General features: G+C 35.7%; 1 protein-coding gene across 8 annotated transcripts in view; it reads left to right on the plus strand.

Annotated features, from left to right (window-relative positions):
- grip2b (glutamate receptor interacting protein 2b) overlaps positions 1-21,470 on the plus strand; it is a 298,078-nt gene that overhangs the window by 219,607 nt on the left and 57,001 nt on the right. For 6 of the 8 annotated variants that reach the window (XM_088636704.1, XM_088636697.1, XM_088636696.1 and 3 more), the window contains exon 2: positions 20,173-20,253. In XM_088636704.1, coding sequence (XP_088492830.1) covers positions 20,173-20,253 — 81 coding nt within the window. Of the gene's footprint in view, positions 1-2,877; positions 3,712-20,172; positions 20,254-21,470 lie in introns of those variants that run through there. The other 2 variants (XM_088636702.1, XM_088636701.1) reach the window with 2 other exon arrangements.

The following is a 21,470-nucleotide window of genomic DNA, read 5'->3' on the forward strand; positions in this document are numbered from 1 at the left end:
GGTTCAATTCCAGAACTCGGGTGCTAGAGTATCTGTGTGGAGTTTGTATGTTCTCTCTGTCTTGTGCATTGCGATGTGAAAGTGTATATTGTGGTTTGAGGCGGTGTTTGTTGGCAACTGTAACTTAGGGTTCCCATGTATAGCCACTTGCTTGAATATAGTATACTGTATACAGTATGTGTGTTCAGTAAACTGTATACTGTATATTGCATCAATAGAGAGTGGAAGAAAGTGCAACATGTACATAATTCTGCTTGATATTGAAGTTAAAAAAACACATCATGGCACAAAATGGAGCAAACAGAGAAGCATTAGTTTTGATTAAAGTAACCTTATGCTTGATTTACTTCTATAGGATAATAATTCAGAATGTTGAATGTTTATACCACTGATTTTGAATCACTGTTGTAAATGTGAGCTGTTTTGCTTCTTGGGAGTGGGGGGGGGGTTATTGCTCTGTCAGTATCTACATATATACTGTACATCTGAATCAAAACAGTGAGTCTTAAACATTTTCTCACTTGTAGTTGTTACATTCAGCCAAATTAATAATAACACCACATATTTGTTTAGTGTAGCGTGTTCCTTTTTTGTCGTGTTCAAGAACTAGAGGAAAACAAAATGGAAGTATAAAAAGGATACGGTGGTGGGATTGAAGGGAGAGTCTGGGTGCTGTGGTATTTTCTTATGATGAATGGATAGACAGGTGGGACATCCATGTACAGTAGCTAGTAACTCTGTATTCCCTCAGTGCTGTTTTAGAAGGGGCCCAGATTTGGGAGCTGAATAAAAGCATCTAACTTTAACGAAAAGGAGCACTTCACAGTTGTGTGTGCTAAAATGGCTAACATCGAAGATTTCTTACAGTAGATTAAGTGAAGCTTGAGGCAATTTCTATGCCATGTTGTATAATCAAGAAGAAATGTGCCTTAGTGATAATATGTTTTCTTCTTTATGACTTAAGTTAAGGATAATAAAGCTTTTATCTCTTTTGTTTCAGACTGTTTGGTATTATAAAGAGACTAAATTTTAAAGCATGCTTACAGCATTGCAGTCTAATTTTAGAAAACCTAAAAATAAATAACCAGTATAAATCATGTTTTGGATAATGGCTTGTTGACAGATTTTGTTTTAAACAAAAGCAAGGCTAATTGATTTTCCTTTTCAGATAATTTTTTGTATGCTTTAGAAAACCACACAACAGGGTAGTGCAGTTAGCTGGCGAATAACAGCATTTCAGCCCTTGAACTGTTGTATAAACAAGATCTTAAAATTCTGTTAGGCTTTTTGTTTTAAAATAATATCATAGTATAAGACATTTGAAGTTATACAGTATTATGTAGTAACATTATATAAAAATCAAGCACATTTAAGAGCCTCACAAATACTACAATTTTAGTATTTGTCCAGGTGGATGCTGCACATTGGTGGTGGTGGAGGGGAGTCCCCATTACCTGTAAAGCGCTTTGAGTGGAGTGTCCAGAAAAGTGCTATATAAGCGTAAGCAATTATTATTATTAATTAAAATGTTGAAATGATGAGTAAGCATTAACGTATTTGTTAACATGGTCTTTATAGTTATATATTAATCAGTATGAAAAACATCAGTGGGAGCCAAGTGGTGCTATATAGTGCTACTGTACAGTATATACAGTAACATTGAGTTTACACACCTGAAGAAGGCTTCACAGCCGAAACGTTATGTTTTCTCTCTTCTCTTTTCAGCATGGATTTAACCTATTTCTTGAGTTAACATAGGTTACTAAACATTTTAACCAATGCAAAAGCTTCTGTTTATTGCTATGTTTTATGCAGTTGTAGCTCATGATGAAGTGAAATTATTCCTACAATAAAAAATGTGTTTACAACTGAATTACTGTTTTGCAGTTTCATAGTGATTTTTATGTTTGTCTTGGCTCATCTCTTTTAATGTTAATTTATAAAAATACCTTTTTTATATTGTAATATACACTGTATTTACTCTGCTTTAATATTTTAATTTACAAATAGTTTTCTTATATTAATATTAATAGAGTATTCATAGATGTATTATTACAGTACAGTGGTAGTTGAGAGACAAATAGAATCTTTGGTAAAAACCATGAGTATTGAATAAATTCACCTTCCTTTAAAATCCCATGCTTAGACCTTGCTTGCTTTTTAGCCTTGCCCAAATTTTCTTCAACACTTTTTTTTAATTTGGAAGAGTGGGTCCGAGAAAATATTTGTGTGCCTTTGCAGATTTGCAACCATGCATTTAATTTCTTTTGCTTTAATGTGCATACATGTTTTTGCTAATTTTCTAGCTCTTCAACTGCAAAATGTGAATCATACTGCTACTGTACTGTATATGTCCAGTAATATATAATTTTTTTCATTGCTTGGTAATGGTTACAGTATCTTTTGGCAAAGCTTGTGTTCCACCTTAGCTGCAGTTTGTAACCAGTATAACCATTGCACAGTTTTTAAGCTGTCTTTTGTAGGTCTCACGATTTAACTCCACAACTACTCTCTCTAACCTAGCTTTGTTTGTGCTTTGGCTAATAGAAGACTTCGCTTTACAAATGCACAATGAGCTTTTAGGTGCTTTTATTCTGTGAAGGGACGATAGTCCTGCCAGAAAAATAATCCTAAGTCTAATTTTTTTTTCTTCCAAGGCTTTTTCCTTGTCGGTTTATTTATTAATTCGCTTTTAAACATCCACAAATTCTGATACAGTTGAATGCAAAAATAGTCGGTCGAGACAATACATTTACATGCTTCTAGGCTTGTGATGTCTAGTGAGAGATGGGGGCAGTCCTAAGCAGATGTTGTGGGCAGGGCTACTCTGAGTAGTTCTGTGAAAAGATTGAGGGCTGTGGGTTTGCTTCAATAACCTCCCCCTGCAGTGAGTGAATGTGTGTAACTGCATGCGGGGTGATTTAATGCCATGGAATGGAAGGAAGATTGACAATAACTTAAAAGGGGGCCACAGGGAGAAAGAGAGAGACACTTGTGTTTTGCTTTTTATGTGCACCCAAAGAAGTCTGAGCCAAAGGGGGATTCTGCATGTTTTGTATCTTTGTCATTTAAGACGTTTTAATAATGTTGGCTCTGAAAAAGAACTTCAAGGTTTGTACCTAGAAATACCCGTTCTATTGTATGTTTTTGGTCTTCAAAGGCATGTAGAGTCTGCAGTTTTCTCAGAGGCATAAATGAATACAACTTTGTGATATTGAAGAGGACTAGAAGTCTGAACATATAATTATGTGTGATGATAGAGATTTTATCAAATCAGTATAGTTTGCATGATTTAAAACACTCTATAGTACAAGAAGAAAGAGCTTGGAACTGACATGCTGGGGTCTTAGCAGCTTACAAGATGGTACAAACTACAATTTTCTGTGAGAACCTAAAGTATTTAAGTTTTACAAGGTGAATTTCTTTTGTCAAGAGACTCTGTCAGCTCTGTTTGAAGAAGAAAAGACCTTCGCTGCTCTTTGATTCATGAGGAGGGATCAGCAAGAATCTTTGCTCTCTGCTGGTTACGGATTTCCGTATGAAGCATATGTGAGGAGAGAAAAGTCTGCAGATTCAAGCTGCCTGGCGCTGGGGCATTGCACCAAAGGCCTGCTGTACAAGAGAGGTCTGCTGCTGCAGTTAGCTGAATGATTTGACAGACAATAGCAGTCATGCTGTGTGGACTAAGGAGGGAAGTGAAGTCCGGCTTTGGTAAGTTTGTGTAGTGACTTTGGTAACTGTAATAAAAGAAATGCATGCTCAGTAATCCTTTTCTCAGTTCTAGAAATAAAAACAATAGAAACTAAATACATTTGATAAATTTGATAAGATAAACATAAGATAAACATTTTCAAGAATATTGAACCTTCCTTTGTTTCAGCAATACTTTGGAGTATTAGAGTACCAAATTTGAAACTCTTTTTCACTTTCATGATGAAATGCATGTTCTATAAAGCAAACGCCAATTAATATTGCATAAAAATGTGATTTTTAGAGTATTGCTGAAAACGAAATAAAAATGAAACAACATTGTAGCCTTCACTCTTGATGCATGCTGTCACAGTTTGCTTTATACTGTACAAGCACTTAGCAATATGAGTTTATTAAATAGCTTCATATAAAATATACTGAATTAGCTCTGGACTCCTTGCCTAGTTGTATCTATAATAATTTATCTGGATTTTTCAATTGCATACACTAAATAAGCAGCATGGTATCAATTGCTTAGTAGCAAAGCTTAGCAAGTCACGCTACACTACATTTCCTAATGCTCTCCCAGCGGGAATGAACTTGCTATATTGAATAATGACTGTTCCAGAAATTATTGTACCATCAAAATAACAAAAGCCATTAACCAAACCAGCTTTCGTCTTGGAAGGTGGTGATGAAAATATCAGTAGGGCTTTGTTGATTATAGCTTGTTGTCATATCGATAAGGGTGCTTAGAAATTGTGAAAGCACAATAAAATAGTCTACTCTTACTTGGGGGCATTACATTAGAATTAGAAACAAATTTCTGATTTACACTTGTGTGTTTCTCCTGGAGGTTATTAATAGATCAAATCATAAAGTCCTTTCTTTGGAGTTCAGGTAATGCCCAACATTTTTGGACATCTCCAGTTCGACTGAGCTGTGTCACGAGCTGACTATGACTGCATACTGTAGATCACGTGGCAGAGCTTGATTAAAATAAGATGCGTTGATTGGACTATCTTTGGCATGCTGCATGTCAGTAGTGCCGATAGTTTTGCAGTGGTTTGAGAGACAAAAATCAAAATCAGTACCATCTTGAAGTGAACTGGCACTATGGTAGCTGCTGGATGAGCACTATTTGCTTTAAGGATGCATAATAACTGACATTACACCAGCTAAGGACATTTTTATAGCCACTTTTTTCACAAGTTACTAGTAGTAGCAATCTCAGCTGATTGGTCTGGACATTCCTTGAAAGCTTTGATGGAATCAGTTTGAACAATATGATTTGCGTATCTTGTTCAAGACCCTCAACAGTTTCCTGTTCACATTCTTAAATTAACCACCTACCACCTTGTCGACAGTGCATAGTCCTTATGAATCAATTGCCAGTTTTTTTATCTAAAAAAAGGAATTTGGTCACATGCAGGTTTTATGCTACTGTATATTATCAGCTTTGTGGTCAGTTTGTATTTTGTAAATGCAAGTCAAATGCCTATTAATTTAATGTGGAGGTTGATTAATAAACACCACAAGTTGTATTTGGAAACTGATGCACTTTTAAAGAAAAGATCTTCTCTTTAAAAGATTTTCACATTTGAAGATCTGAGGTCTGGGAATGTATGGACTAGTCCAGTACATTGTTGTACGTTTGCCGGAGAAACTACATTCTTCCTTGCCCCTGTCAATGTAATATTTTTTCTTTTGTATTGGGGTTCTTCTCAGAATTAAAAACAAGATACTTAATAGATTGGGGGGCTTCAATTTTCTTCAATTTTCTAATTTAGTTTATTTCAATTCAGGAGATGAGGGGAGCCGAAGCCTATCTTGGCGAATGATGTGTACAGTATAAGGAAAGGAGGCCAGTCTGTTGCAAGGCAGACACACAGACACACACTCAGTACTAGGGCTAAGTTTTCCAGAGCTTCCAGTGGAAACCCACAAAAACATGGGAAAGATACTGTACCAACTCCAAACGGATAGCACCCCAAACCCGGAACTGAACCTGGGCCGCAAGGCAGCCATGATAAACACTGCACCACCATGCTGTCCTGGGCCATTCATGCTTTATAAAACGACAATGAGCTCTCACCCCACCCTCCACTGCACTCGATGAACCCAGTTGCGCTCACTCTTTAGAGTGCTCTTACGGCTGGGGCTGTGATGGTGAAGCTGCACCCTGCCTGAGGTGTTGTGGTTAATTTTAATTTGTCTTCAAAAGCATTCATCAATCAAATCCTCCACTGTACTGCTTGAAATATGCCACAAACAATATTGCAGATCCAGTCCAGTCTTTATCATTAGTTTTACCTGTTAGTTTCAGTATATTTGTTATGATCTGTTTTCAGATTCTCCATCCCAATGTTTCTAAGCTTCTTCCTCAAACCAATTTTACAGTAGCGTGACAGTTTTCTGTTATAGTAGCTTTTAAAAAAAAACTCACATACAGCATTTTTTCTTCTCAGAAGCTGTCTTATTCTCTCTTTGTGCCATTGGCAATCACAAAACTTGACAGATATTGGTTGGTGCAACCAATTATTAAATTCACTGCAAGATATTCCTGCTGCATTGTCTCATCCTGTCTTATTGCGTTTTAAATGAATTTGCCAAATTATTACAGAATTCACTGGTTAACACTATATTAATGAAGGATTTATTATACATTATATACATTATGACTTTTTTCATACATAATAGCAGACAGCCAGAAATGTTGATTATATCAGAATTGAAGTAGTGGTTCTCAAGCTGGGATCTGGGGCCTCGGAGGTATTCTCTGTGGTCTCGGCAGATAAGATAAATGTTTTAGCCCAATACTAAGACTTTCATTAATCTTTTATTAATACAAAGGTATACAAAGATAATTTTTTTCTTTATTCTTATGGAAATGATGTTAATCTAAGTTCTGTTGTCCTGCAGTAGAATTTTGTATATTTAATAATTATAATATACTGTATTACATGCCGTATATTATATAAATAATTATATTTTTATTTTAGATGTGGAAATAAACAGAGGTTCCCTGTTGAAAATTTGAATATGAGTTCCAAAGCCTTTGGAAAATGTCATAGATGACTATCATCAGTGGCTACAATACTAAGAATATGATTATTAATAATCAGCATTAATTATGTAATATTTCAACAGGATTTTAAACTAGGGATACCAGTCAGGTCCTTGTCAGGTGATTTGTGGGCCCCCTGTCTTGAAAGGAGTTTTGACACCTTTTAATCAGAAATTCACACAATTACCACACACATTGTGCAAATCATGTAACTTACATATAGCCAAAATCTGCTTTTCACATTGTGCTAAGCACAACACAGATCTCCACATACAGTAAATATGCTGTGGAAATTCATATATTCACATTAATATAATAACTTTAAGTAATAATTATTTATTTTTTATTCCACCCATTCCACCCAAAATCCAGGAGAGGATTTGCTACATTAATTTTGAGCTAACAATAAAAGATAGAGGTGGAGTGGAGTATTGGGTGTTGCTACAGATTCAGTGTCAAAGCTTTGCAAGATATATTAGTATTATACAATGAAGCCAACCAGAAGAAAATATGCAGAGTTTTGTTTTATTCCTTTGTTTCACATGATACAGAGTTGAATCTGTATATAACCTGACCATTAATATAGATATGTAGCTGTTTAATAGGCTTCTGCATTTCCATCTCTTTCTGTGAGGGTCTTACCTAAATAAAATGTATTTGATGCCTAATTGCTGTGGATTTCTGTAGGAATAATTTTAGAATTTTACAACAACTACAGCACTGACAGTTTCAGCTTTTTGCTTTAGGAGTTATTTTTTTAGAAACCATACTGTAGGAAACTACATTTTTGACACACTTGTAACCTATATAATTGGAAATTTATACTTTTGTAACATTTAGCTTTGCACAGACCTTTCTAAGCCTAGCTGTGTTTTGTGTATTGGCAGCATTCATATACCAGATGATCTGGTTTACTACTCCTTATGTTCCACAAGCGGTATACTGTAAGTATACAATACACTAGATTTTTGGGAAAGTGAAGTAGTATTAAAACAGTTCATTTAAATTTATTCCAAGCAATAACAATTGACTATTTTCTTATCATTTAGAGACCCTGACAATGACTGTTTTAGGCAGACTGCTCTTGTATGCGTATATAGAAACAAGTCTTTTGGCCATATTAAAATTAAATTGGGGCTTTTCAAGAGACAGAAACTTTGGCAAGGATAGAAATAATGTGATACCTCTTTAAGCTGGACTGCAGCTCCAACATTGTTCTCAACATTGTTCTAACTCTATGAATAGGCTTCATTACTCTGCTCTCCTCCCCACTGATAGCTGATGTGTGGTGAGCATTCTGGCGCACTATGGCTGTCGTCGCATCATCCAGGTGGGGCTGCACATTAGTGGTGGTGGAGGGGAGACCCCATTACCTGTAAAGCCCTTTGAGTGGAGTGTCCAGAAAAGCACTATATAAGTGTAAGCAATTATTATTATTATTATTATTATTATTATTATTATTATTATTATTATTATTATATTATTCTACGTAACACATATAGCAGATATATACACATATACTGTATATGCTTCTCACAAGAGGTTAGTCCAAAACAAAACGTTTATACCACAGAAGTCAGACTAACACAAAAATATTTCTGGTGCTTTAAATCTTTAGATGTCATGTATTTTTACTCTGTGTTTATTGTATTAGAATGATACCTGTTTGTATTTATGTATTATTCTATAATTTAGAATTATTTTGTGGTGGATAAGGCCATTTGGTAAGCAATTAAATACTGTACAAGTATTCTATTTAATGCATAGACAGCAGTGCTGCATTTTTCAAAACCACAGCCTTATTTGTTTCAGCACTTAGTTGCAGAGTTTCAAAATATTGCTTAATAATATAGATATGTTTTCATACTGTAGTGCCTCTCTCTCTAGACTTGTGTTTTTCTTTCCAATATACAGTAAGGTCTCATTACGTTTCCTTAAGCTTTGATTAATGAATAGTTTGCTTTTGTTTTTTAAAAAATGCTATTTATTTCATAATGCAGAATACTACATGTAAATTGTGTCTGCGTCACTGTGTCATCCAGTAGGTAGGAGTCCATCATAGTTGTTTTATCAAAATATATGGAAAATACACTAACAAACCTCAGTTGTATAACATAATCAGAACATATTTTGGTAAGAGTGATTATAAACGAGAAGAGGCCATTCAGCCCATTTAGCCCTTTAGCAGTTAATAGCTTATTGATCCAAAGTTCTTATACAGGTGTTTCTTGAAGAGAGGCAAGGAATCAGTTTCGCCCACATGGCTGGGTAACTGAGAAGTCTCCACCAGTAAAAGTTTCTGATTCTCCCAGAATTTAAAAAGAGCACTTAATAATGGAATGTTTCTGTGGTAGTTTGGGATTTAAATGCTTTTCTAAAAGTGTTTTACATTTATTGAAAAGCACCTTCTTGCAAATCTTACAAATCTTGCAACAACAAAGAGTGATCACTGCTTTACACTGTTCTAGTCCCACAAAGATAGTGAAGCTTATTATTATTAATACTGTAGATGTCCTATAATATCACTCTGTTCACTAGAATGCACTATTGTGTCAAGGTTCTCTGAAGGAAAATGTAGCCGTCATTGTCTTCATATTGTGCTGTTGGTTTGATATTGAACTCTTCCCCCAGCCAAAAAACCTGTCCTAAACTGCAGTCAAGATGGCTTTCAAAAGAGTATGCTAAAATTTAGAATTTTTGTGCTTATCTAATTTCTCTAACTCCAGATCAATTCCTATTAAGCTTAGAAAATTCTGTTTAAGTGAAAACAAATCACACAATCATCTGTTTTACGTAACTTCTTTTTCCCGTCCTTGACTTAATACCTTAAATCCTTAAAAACAGTTATGTTCTCAAAAACAGGTTGCAGTGTTTCTCTGGGATAGAGAACAGAAAGAGAGTGTATTCTGTACAAATGAAAATGTGTTCAATATGACTTCTTTGGAATTTAAGAAGTACTGTATCACTGAGGACATGGTTTCAACTTTTGTTTCCTTCCTGTTTATTACCATGCTTTTGTTCAGAAAGGAGAAGGAGCCTGGCTGACATTTGCCGATGTTACACAGTGGTGTTTTTTTGTTCCTGTTACCATTGTTGAGGAGGAATGAAGGTAATGCTTAGCAATTGCAACTTCTCCTTAAGTTCTATCCCTCATTTCTACAGAAATCCTCTCTGTTCCATTACCAGTGATAAGTGCCTCTCCCACTCTGACCCCTCCTTCATGTGTTTATCAGGGAGCAGCTGTAATAATCCAGGCTGCCTCTCAGATATATTGCGGTGGCCCTGATAAGGAACAGCAGGTAATAAATAGCGCCTAGCAGGCTTTTTGTAATGAATATGATTTCCTCTTACTGTGAGGGGTTGATGGAAATGATTAGATTGCTCGATTCGAAACAGTTCTTTTGTTTGGGTTTTCATAATTTGTGCAGTTTTTTTTTAATTTTTTAAATGAGATGTCAGATCACCCATATGTTAATCATTTTGAACTGTGTCGCATGCTGTACGTTGTTGTTTAGACTTATTGTGTTCCACTTCTATGTAGTGAATCACCCTGTAGACAAGAGAGCTGAGATTCAGCCTCATTATTATGAAGGGGTTGTTTTGCAGTGCAGTTACATTTAGAAAATTCCACATTTGCAAAATCATGAAAAGAAGCACATTCTCTTTGGACTACATCTAACAGATTTTTTGAAACAGCTTCACAGTCTGCCTGGCTGGCTTCTTTTAACTGCCAGATGTGATGCATGCTTCGTTAAATTAAATTGAGTTCCACCTGCCCATAATGAACAACCTGTCTCCAGGTTTAGGTGTCTGCAGCCACCATTGAAAATAGAAAAGTTAAACAAAAACAAGAGCTGAATTTTGAACTCACTCTTTTATTTGGCCACTTGGATGTCTTTGTAAATAAAAGAGCTTGAAGAATATAATCCGCTAAGCATGTGTAAACTGAAGTGGAATTGATCAAGACTTATTAACTTGTTTTTTTCGCATTGATTAGTAAACTCTGATACTTGCTTATTATACAGTTGAACTGCAAATGCTGGTTTGCAGAATGGAGACCTGTGCTAGGGGATTTCTCTCACAGCTCTGTAAGTAAAGTACTGTAGAAATGACCTTATATTCATTCTGTTATCACCATAGCAGAATGCTCCATCTGTAGAGGCATCAGAGAGGCAGCTTTGGACAAAGAAAATCAAAGAGACTAGTTTTCAGCATGCAGTAGTCAGTAAAAACAAAATCTACAGTATGAGAATTGATTAAGGACATGGACTGAACTACAGTAGAAGCCATTGCAAAACACATACTTTATTTGTTCCAATGTTAAGAAGAATAAATTGAGCATCTAATCAAACAGGAGACATAGAGAATTGTAGAACTGCAATCATCTTCCTAGCCATGTGGTTGAAGTTGATTCTCTGTGAACCTTTAAGAAATAGGTGGATGAAGTTCTTGGCCTTCTACTAGGAACCAAATAGACAAGATGAACTGAATAATTACTCTACTAGTACTCTATCATCATTTTGTAGCTGTATTTATTTGTTTTCTTTTCTTCCTTTGTCATGGCAACTTTAATGAAAATATAGATCCAGTGCATATTTCATTAAATGGGTGGGTGAGAGGAAGTAGTGATGCAGACATTGGGGGTGTAGAATGCACTTTCTTATGAAAGGTCACTAACATCAGACTTGTAGGCTCTATCAATACTTGAACCTCTGCCATGAATGATTTTATAGACTCTGGGTGCTTACTCAGAGCAGTTAAACATAATTATAAGTTGTGAACTTGCAGTGAAAAAGGTGACAGCTTTGATTATTTTTTAAAGATATTATCAGCAATTCCAGCAGAGCAAGGCACTTGGTAAATTTAATCATAATTACGGTATGCCTTACAAAGCACAGATAGTCTGCTGTTGAAAATCCTTTTTACTCTCTATAAAACACATTCACAGTGGTTTTCAAAGTGTGGTGCCTCAGGGCAAAATGTGTTCCTAGTCTGATGAAAGTAAAAATAAATATTTAGAGGTGTAAGCTAGAAAAAACATTGGCATGGAAAAGACACTTGAATGTATGGGGGAATGAAAACATTGACCATGTTTTTCAATGGTGCACTTTCAAAACATAGTGGAACTGTGATTTCTTCATATTTTATATCTGCAACTGAATTTTACAGTAAGTATTTTAGCCTTTGGTGCAGAAACTATTCTTTGACAGTAAGATCCTATACAGATTCCAAAGATATAACACACTAAATAGCAAAAATTCTTTTCTTCAAACTGCAGGCTTTGAAAGTAGAAAATCTAATTTAACAGAGTTTCTGCTGTGGCATATCATCCACAGTGAAAGAGAAAGATCAAGACTTTGATCCTTACAAAAGATATCTTGCATTTTAACTGTGCAGAAGTCCCATTCTAAAATTTCATAAATTGACCTCCATTTCTATCCTTCCCTCTTTACATTTTAAAATGCTCGTCATCCATTTATCCAAAATTGCTTTGCATGCAGTCTTTGAAAAATAGTGTTTGTCTTTCTCTGTAGATCAACCTAAATGCCCGATCATCAGTTGAGGGAAACACATGTATAGGTTACTGCTGTTATTGCTATTAGCCACCAGCAGAACTGAAACTAATGGGAAATCAGAGCCAAGCGACTGTGCAGGTCTGAGAAATGTCTCTCTAATCTTGCCTACCTTCGTTGTGACATGAAATGAAATGTTATCATGCATGACTCAATAAGTAAGCCTTATTAACAGGTTATTAACAGTTATTAACTGTTATTAACATGATTACAATTATTGTAACATTAATGAAAGGAAACAAAGAAAAAAGTTTGCAGAGGTTCTGGGTGGCTCAATCAGTGAAGTCACTCTCATGGTGTGATAATGGAACTCTATTATCTAGATGTCATAACTCTGATTCCGGATCATATCTGTGGCTTACTGTGACTCCCTAGATGGGTAGGAGTACAATTGAAAGAGCCATTTGAGTTAAGGATGTGATAAGTCTGCCTTCTAGACTTGAGATGAGTCAATTAGTGTGCTCTCAGCTTTTCAGCAAATAGTGACTTCTACAATTAGCCAGGTACAGTCAGGCTTGCAGTGAGATTGACGAGAGGTACACATCACCTCCTGTCAAAGCTAACTTTCCTGTGCAGTGCAATGGAGTTTGCAGAATGACAAATGCCTGTGCAGGTGTGTGATTTGGAGGAGCATGTTCACATTTCATTCTCTCACTAGTAGTCACTCCTGGAGATCTGAACCTTAAAACAATTTGTGTTTCCAAATTAAGTAAATGTAATTATAAATGTATATACAGTATAATTTGGCAATTGCCTGAATAACTATAAAAAATTTAGGTTAGGTGGGAGGGCAGACATAAAAAGTGTTCCCAGTTGATTAATATGTACATCCTTCTATCGTTAATCATCCTTTACAGTATATCTCATTTATAGAAAACAGCAATAGTTCACAAAATCGTCTAGGATTCACTGGACAAACGGGTTAATAATGACACAAAAGTGTGTACTTGCTGGTTAAATTTTATTTTTGAGGCTATAAGACTGAGATCATTATTTTTAAAATGTTCATAAAGGATTTATACAGTATGATTGTATTTAAGGAAAAAATGTTTACTATAAAAACAGGACTCCTGAGCAGCTGGTAATATTCCACATAGCCACAGAGAGAACAGGCAAAGAAGACCTTCCAGGACCCATACGCTATGAGATAACAGTACTAACCACTGTGTCACCTGCTCATCCTAAACATCTTCCATAAATATTGTACTACACAATTAATAACAAGAACTCATTACTTTCCAAATGAGTTTGAAAAGGTTGAAACATTTATACACTCCTTTACCTGTAAATATTTTACAGAGGCATTTTACATATAATGAGCATTATTGTTTTAATGGCCATTCAAAGGCAGTCTGGGCATGGGGTAATTTTTTAATTGAATGCCCATATCATATCAATCCACAATCAAATCATATTTGAATTTGAATGTATTTCAGTAGGATTTAAAAAATATATTTTTATATTAAACTTCATTGTATGATCCATTATTGTTGAATTCATTGGTAACTGACACCATTTGCTGGTTAGTGGGCTCACCATACCAAAGAGCAGTACTCCACATGCTTGCACAGAAGGGGTACAGTACATCCAAAGTACACCTCTTTTGAAATGTCAAGAGTCCCACCTGTGTATGACTGTACTAGACAACAGCTGGTTCATGCTACTGTACATCCAGAGCTTGAACCTATGATTTATGGACATTTGTAGTACACATGGTCACCTTTAATGGTTGAGCTACCAACTTCAATAAAAACTGCAGATTGCACTGACTACAAAATGGGATAGATAGGCCAAACTGCCTCCTCTCATTTGTAATCTTTCTTTTGTAAAGTACATTTTAATTATTTTTGTTTTTTGTTAAGCATGCGCATGCAAACAAAGATTGGTATGCCTTATATAGGGTTTGAGGCTAAGACTGGTTCTTTGCAGAAGACAGATGTTTCATTGCATTTCTTTTCCCTTTGAGCCTTAAAACAACAGATGTAAGTGCATAAGTCAGCAAATAGTAGGAAATCCGTTTTAGAAATTTATTAGGAAGAATGGAAATATGCAGTAATTCTTTAATGAAAAGAGCAGTGTCTGCCAATGGTGTCCCTGCTGTTACATCCATCTCTATACAATAATAAAACAATCCACAAAACAAAAATAATCTTTTAATACTAAATGAGCATTCAAGGCGGGCTGGGGTGTTTTAGAGTCTCCGTTAAAAGTAGGCCGACAGGGAGAGTCTGTGTTTGGTTCAATTAGTCCTTGTAAGGCAGTGTTCGGGGGGGCCCTGTGCAGGCATATCATCAAGGCAGCAGACATGTTCCTCTGTATTGTTCTTAGGCGGTCCCAATGCAGATAATGAGGAGTGTAATTAAGGCTTTATTGTGCTGTCTGAATAAAAGAGAGCTTTCTTGAGATTGGAACTGACATTTATCATCCTCATAAGTAGGGGAGGTATAATCGAGGGGGATAAAAGTCCCCCAAAAATGATGTTATCCATTCTAGGGATATAAGCCACTGCCATGACCAACATGGCATTAAATATTTGTACTGTAAGTCAAATATTTAATTATATCCATTCACCTCCATGTCAAGGCCTAGAGCACTAAAGTTGTAGTTTGCACTGCAGACATCCTGCAGAAAAATAAAGCACATACTGTAACATAATAGGAGGCTGTTTGTATGATGGGGACTCATTTTATTTTGTGTCTTTGGTTTCAGGACTTACAGTACGTAGTGTCCATCAGAAATTTTAAGAGAAATGGCCTAAACACTGCCCTTGTCTTATGTCCATTTTTGTGGGTGTCAGAAGAAGAATTTCTGTCTGTAGAAAACTGCTCACTGTATATTGCCAGGCTTTTTAAAAAAGACTTATTCTTATAATTGTATGATTCATTACAGAATCTAATTAATTAAGGTTAACGCTGTGTAATAAAATGCTTTGCATTTGAGATATTTTACAAGTGCAAATGGCATACAGAGTAAGATGGGAAGATCATTTTATAGCACAGTTAATTGAAGATTAATACATTGTACATTGTACATTGTGATTTACCATTTACATCAGTGCATGTAGGTAAACTGTTAATGACAATGAGTTTATATTTTGTTGTTACTGTATGTTGCTTTGGGATAAAATGTTAACCAAATCTTAAAATTTGCTAGTGTGGCAAAATGGAAGGGTTAATTTTGTAGCTCTGAACTTTCTCAGTTCGAGAAAGGAGACCAAAGTGAACTTTATTTCTTTTTAGTTGGTATGTGTCATTAAGAGGGATGAATTTGTTTTACAAAATGATTTAGAACAGAAGACATGAAAGTACAGTTACAGGATATTTATTTTGGCAACTAGATGAATACACTATGTATTACGGGTAATTGTTCAAATATATACTTCTTAGCCAATGCTGTATAAATAAGAAAATTGAAAAATAAAGCATTTCTTGCTCTGGGAGCTCTGAATAGCTCTGCATATATAATTGAAAATGCAGAAGAAAACTGGGCTGCTGATGCATACTCAGAAAGGAGAATGAAACACCAATCTAAGCCTTCAAACTTTTAAATAAAATAATCAACTGAAAAAGACCTGCTTGTCAAAATTGCCTAAACAAAGTGAACTTTGAAAACTTAACTTTGGGCTCACAGTCACACACAGAAATAAATGCAATTCCAGTCACATACCCTGTACCTGTTGGCCTAGATTCTCATGCCCTCTATGTTTCCTCCCTCAAGAAAAATTGTATCACTTTAATCTTTATCTGTTTTTTAATCATGTTCCTGCAAGCAGTGTGGAGTATTGGTTAGGGCTCTGGAACTAGGGTACTTCACAAAGATTGCTCCATTAGAATGCTCTGCTGTGTAAATTGGTACTCTTTCATGTGTTATTGTAAATGTGGTTTTGCCTTCGATTGACTTGTCTGGTTAAAGAAAGGTTTATTGAGATGTAAGAGGTGGTCTGATAACTCTTTTAAGCAAGCCTGCTTATCTATCTCTTTTCATCTTTCAAGGTCATACTTTCATTTAATATTGGAGACACTGGCACATATCTTTTAACACTCTTGGTAAAGTACAACTTCATCTGCCACCTCTTCTCTTGGGGCAGTCATGTGGGATCTTCTTGTAAATTAGTTGTTCTTTGCCCTGATGAGATGGTCTTTTTTGATGCTGTTGATGTACTGTCATGAGTTTGTAGTAGGAGTCATTCTGATGTCAAAGTTACTGTATACAGTATCTCCACACTGTACTGAATATTTTATATCTGTACACAACACAACTGCCAGGGAGACTCATATGGATTTTTTTGTGTAATAACTTCATAATCAGAACTCTTCATACAATATTCCCACACAACTCAAATTCAGTTTTTTGGTTTACACTCATTTCCATGATAAGATAAATTAGGAGAAATTAGCTTCCGGTGAACTGATATTCCTCAATAGGATAGACGCATTAAAAACTACACCAATTATATTTGTAACCTACATTTAAGACTATGAATCTTCAGGCTTGAATCACCCACATTTTCCTGTGTTCTTCTTAAAAAGATACAGACAATTACACTCTCCTTGTATATAAGATCATTTTATACAGTATGAAAAAGGTTAGCCAGGCTTTGCTTGTGTGGTAAATCTCCCTAATCTGCAATAAACATGGTAATCTCCCTGAATTTCTCAGTATTTTGTCTAAAGATAATATTTTAATTCCCTAGGATATTGTCATAATTAATATCGTGAAAAACGTTGAAATATTCATCATTGTTTTTTTTTCTTTGCTGGGACTGGGCGTGTTTTGAAAAATGTGAACAGTATGTGTTTTTGAGTTTTTTTTTAAACAATTTAAGTACTGTATGAAAAATCAGTGTACAAAGTGTTTATGTGAGTATGTAAATAGACCATAAGTACTCTAAGCTCCTGGTGAAAGTCTTCACATGGATTCCACAAGATTATAGACAGGCCTTGTTTTTTTTAGCTTTTGAAATGATTGAAAGCTGGCAGCTGTTTTGTGTCATATGCTTCCTGCTCTGTATGAAAAGCAAGCCTTTGATAATTTAAAGATGGACGAGAGGAAAAAGATGACTCCGTTCTTTCGCAGTTACAGTAGGTAGAGTCATGATTAAATCCCTTCCTTTGATAGGTGAAGGAAAGACTTAAGCCCCCCACCAATGGGATTAAGGCAGTGCAAGACAAAATCCCATCACAGCAAATGCTGACATGCTCAAGTTGCCTTCAGGTCTGGGAATGTGGTAATCTGTCCATTACGCTGTGTCAGTAATACCTTTCACGGATGTGCAAATGAAAGATGCCCATGAATTTTCTGCTGCTTTCTGGTGCTGTGTTTTCTACTGCTTCACCTGCAATTTATCATAGCTTTCTCTCCTTCACGAAATTCTGTTTTAAGCCTTTTTAGACCAGTTTGTGTAATGAGCTCTCTTAAATGGATCTCATTTAATTTAACATTGTAACTGTAGTTTTCAACTTTGATGCTCCAAGTGTTGTTAGTTGTTAAAAGTGTAGTTACCTTATTTACTTTAAAGATTGTTTTGGGGGAGTATGAGCCCATGTGCTTATACCGGTATAAATGTAAACTTTAGTTTTTGTTAAATTGAAATATAATTGAAACTAGGTGTATTAAAAGTATTATTCATTTGAAAGTTAAATGCACAGGTAGATGATGTGAGAAGTTAATCTTAGACATGATAACAAGATAACAAGATAACATCATGATTGTCTAAGAAAGTTAAGAGTCAAACTGACAATTTTGTAAGTAGTTAAATGAACTATAGTTTCTAGTTAATCCAAGATTTCTCTGTGCCTGAGATGATATGTAAGGACGTCTGTATTTTGTGAATGTTGGTTGGTAGTTTTCCTAATGCACTTTTCTAAATCTGGAAAAAGCCCAAGCCATTTTCTTTTGAAACCCTCATTCTAATTCAGTGTGGTGTGTTGGTTTTGATGATGACACGTGTTGTGGGAAAGCAGTGTGTTAGATGCATTTGGATTTGAGTTTAATGGACCCCTCAAAGTGAAGACCCTTGGCAGTTGCAGAGCAGGTGGGAGCAGACATTCAAACAGCACACTCAGACGCTACTAAGACTCAGTGACAAATGCTGTTTATAGGCTGTGATGTCATGCTTGTCACCCCACTGCCAGAAACTGGTTACACTGCTGGCATGGCAAGGCATGCCTTTCGGAAGTTTCAGAAGACAGCGTTGTCTTCATGCACTCTCAGCTCTTGGCAAAATCTGAACATCTTTTTCAATGGCACTTGTGAAAAAGGACTTCAGCTGCTTTAAACCTTAGCAATCTTCACAGAGGGTGCTGTGGCAGGAATGCTAGTAAAGTCATCAGCAGGGGTCTCAGAAGGTATGGAAGCATTTCAGGAAAGATACAGGGGAGTTTCCACATAACCACAATGAATGAAATTAGTAACATTTGATTCCAGATATGCCATGAAACTTATTGGAGATGTTAGGCTCCACACATTTCTTGCATGAATATTGTAGAAATACTGTAAAACAAAACACAAATATTTTTTCTCCCTTATATCATAAACAGATAAACAGCCTCAGGGCACTTTTCTGTTCTGTGAAAATGTTGAGTTGAATGCCAATGATACATACTGTATACTGTAAAGCCATGTATGTAGAATCTTTAGTATTAATTCTGGAAACAGAATTTTCCTGGATTTTGGAAGTAGAATAAACTGTTCTGGCATAAAGCATTTTCTTTTCAGAATACAAAATGTAGGAAATAAAGGGGCTGTTGCTTACTTCCCTTTAAAAATGTTCTGTTTTAGAACCAAACTTTTTTTTTTCACTCATGTCTGCCACCTTACACATGGCTTCATGCATGCATTATCGTCTTTGTCAGCGTGCTAAAAAGAGCCAAAGTGTGAATAACTTTTTTCACACTTCCATTGCAAACTTTACCAAGAAGGAATTCATTCCATTTGAACATCTGTTCAAATCGTAGGAGTTTCAGTTAGGAAGGAGAAATATAGTCAGTAATTCTTGCCATGAAAACAAAAGATTAATGAAAAAGTTAACAAAAAAAAACATTATCTGACCACTTGTGTAATAACAATTATGTTTCCAACGCTTGACCTGAAACATTTTGTACAGTAAATCAGCAGTTCCCCCCCCCCACACAGCAATTTTAGCATTTTTGGAATATTAGAATTTTTACACTGTGTATGAGTAGATCATCTGATTTTAGCTCTGATTCAAACTCTGATGTTCCCAGAATATGGTGTAAAAGGGAGATTTTGCTTAAACTGCACTTTCTTTGCACATCTGTGCAGTTAATGAAACCAAGGACCGCAAGATACTGCGTCTTGCTGTAACCCAACGGCAATTAGATCAGAAATATTGAAATTGAAGGCCAAGTACTTTAGAATAGATGTTGACGAGCAGTCGTGATCCTAACTCATACTGCACAGTATATACAAGTTAAAAACAAAGCTAGGCTTAACCAAAACCATTTTCTGAGCAAATCAGTTTCATAGAAATGGTTAGAATATGGAAGGGGCAAAAGAACATTTACTGTATTTTAGATTTAGTTTTTAAATTTGGAATCCACATGACCAAAGCTTCTGGCAGACCCTTAATATCAGCTATGAATTACATCTGTCACTGTCAGGACCTTGGTGATACACAATGCTTAACAATTTCTACTTCCCAAATAATAACTGATTTGATTTTTTTTCTTCATTTTTTTGTATTTTCCTTTGGCTCAGGCAGGAAGTCCACTAAAACAGGGCCAGTGCCACCAGGTGAAGGTTTTTCCCTTGAATACCTGCGCCTGTTGCACGCCCCTGCTCCATGGGCGTGTAATTCTAATCTTTCCTTCCGATTTGCAGATGATGGCCCTTACTCAAAGGGGAACAAGGACCCTGCAGGGACAGACAATTCCCTGGCTTCCAGAAGACAGAGTATCCCAGGTACAATAAGATATTATTTCTCTCTGGTTAGTCTCTTTCTCCAGCTGGGATCTGCTTTACAGCATTGCACTTAGACAGCTTGGGAAGTATGAGGAACAGGGCAATATTGTGACCTGAAACTGCAGATTCATGGCTGTGGTATCATTTGCATTTTGCCACTTATGTAGCTCGTTGCATATATTTATTGTACCTGCAGGCTTTTACTTGATAGGTTCCCTCATTCTATGTACTGTCCCTGAAGTGAATTCAAGTGTCATCTGCATTGGATTAGTGTACAGTTCAACTGTAGTAGTGTGTGTAACTTGAATTTCTCTTGGGTGTGCCAGATAGCATTTGATATAACATGAAGCCTTGTGTTGAAGTTCATAGTCTTTGCCAGTTGCTCTTGGATTGGTTATGCAGGATCTGAATGTTCATTTACTGTCTCCTCAAGTATGTGTCTTTTTTACTTGAAAGATACTACTACCATGCAACTATAAACCATAAAATCCGTAAATCTGCAAAGGCAATCTTAATATAATTGTTATAACTGTGTGTGAACTACATTACACTGCATATACTGTATGCCTTTTCATCTTTGGAGGAGCAAAAATATATTTGTGTGGACTACTGTATGTCCACATCTTTTGAATGTGGCTGTTCTTTGTTAATCAGGAGTAATTAATTTGTATTACCTGTATTTCTCTTGTGAGTTAGCCAATTCATTGCCATCATGTACTGTACCATGTAAAATCCTTTAAGCTTCTCTTTTAGCATACTTTGCTTTGTGTCCGGTTGCTGTAAATAAACTGGAAACTTTTTTGTTAACTATGATCCAGGTAGGTCATAATTACCTGCATATGTTTTATTGAGAATATTAATAAAATAGGCTTAAGTACTGATACAGGATACAAGTAAGAAAACATTAAGATTTTCTGGAGTTCTCTTCGTGTTGCATATGGTTTCATACACCAGAAACCGTTTTGGAGTTGCAAGGATATTTAGAGAGAGTATGTAACCAAATGAAAGACTTTGATGCTTAAAATGTTTAGGAAGAAAGTGGAATACTGGTGTGTATTTTTTATTTAAATTACCAATACCAGTTTACATAATATGTTTATGTTCCTAAATTAATATCGTTTATGGCCTTCAGATGTGTTATGCTCCTCATCTTTTTATGCTCAGCTACTAAAATTTCCCTTTAGTTGTAGAATTCCATATAAATATACAATACTAAG

The sequence above is a fragment of the Lepisosteus platostomus genome, chromosome 6 (genome assembly GCF_059453375.1).
Source record: "Lepisosteus platostomus isolate fLepPlt1 chromosome 6, fLepPlt1.hap1, whole genome shotgun sequence".
In the NCBI taxonomy this organism is placed as follows: domain Eukaryota; kingdom Metazoa; phylum Chordata; class Actinopteri; order Semionotiformes; family Lepisosteidae; genus Lepisosteus; species Lepisosteus platostomus.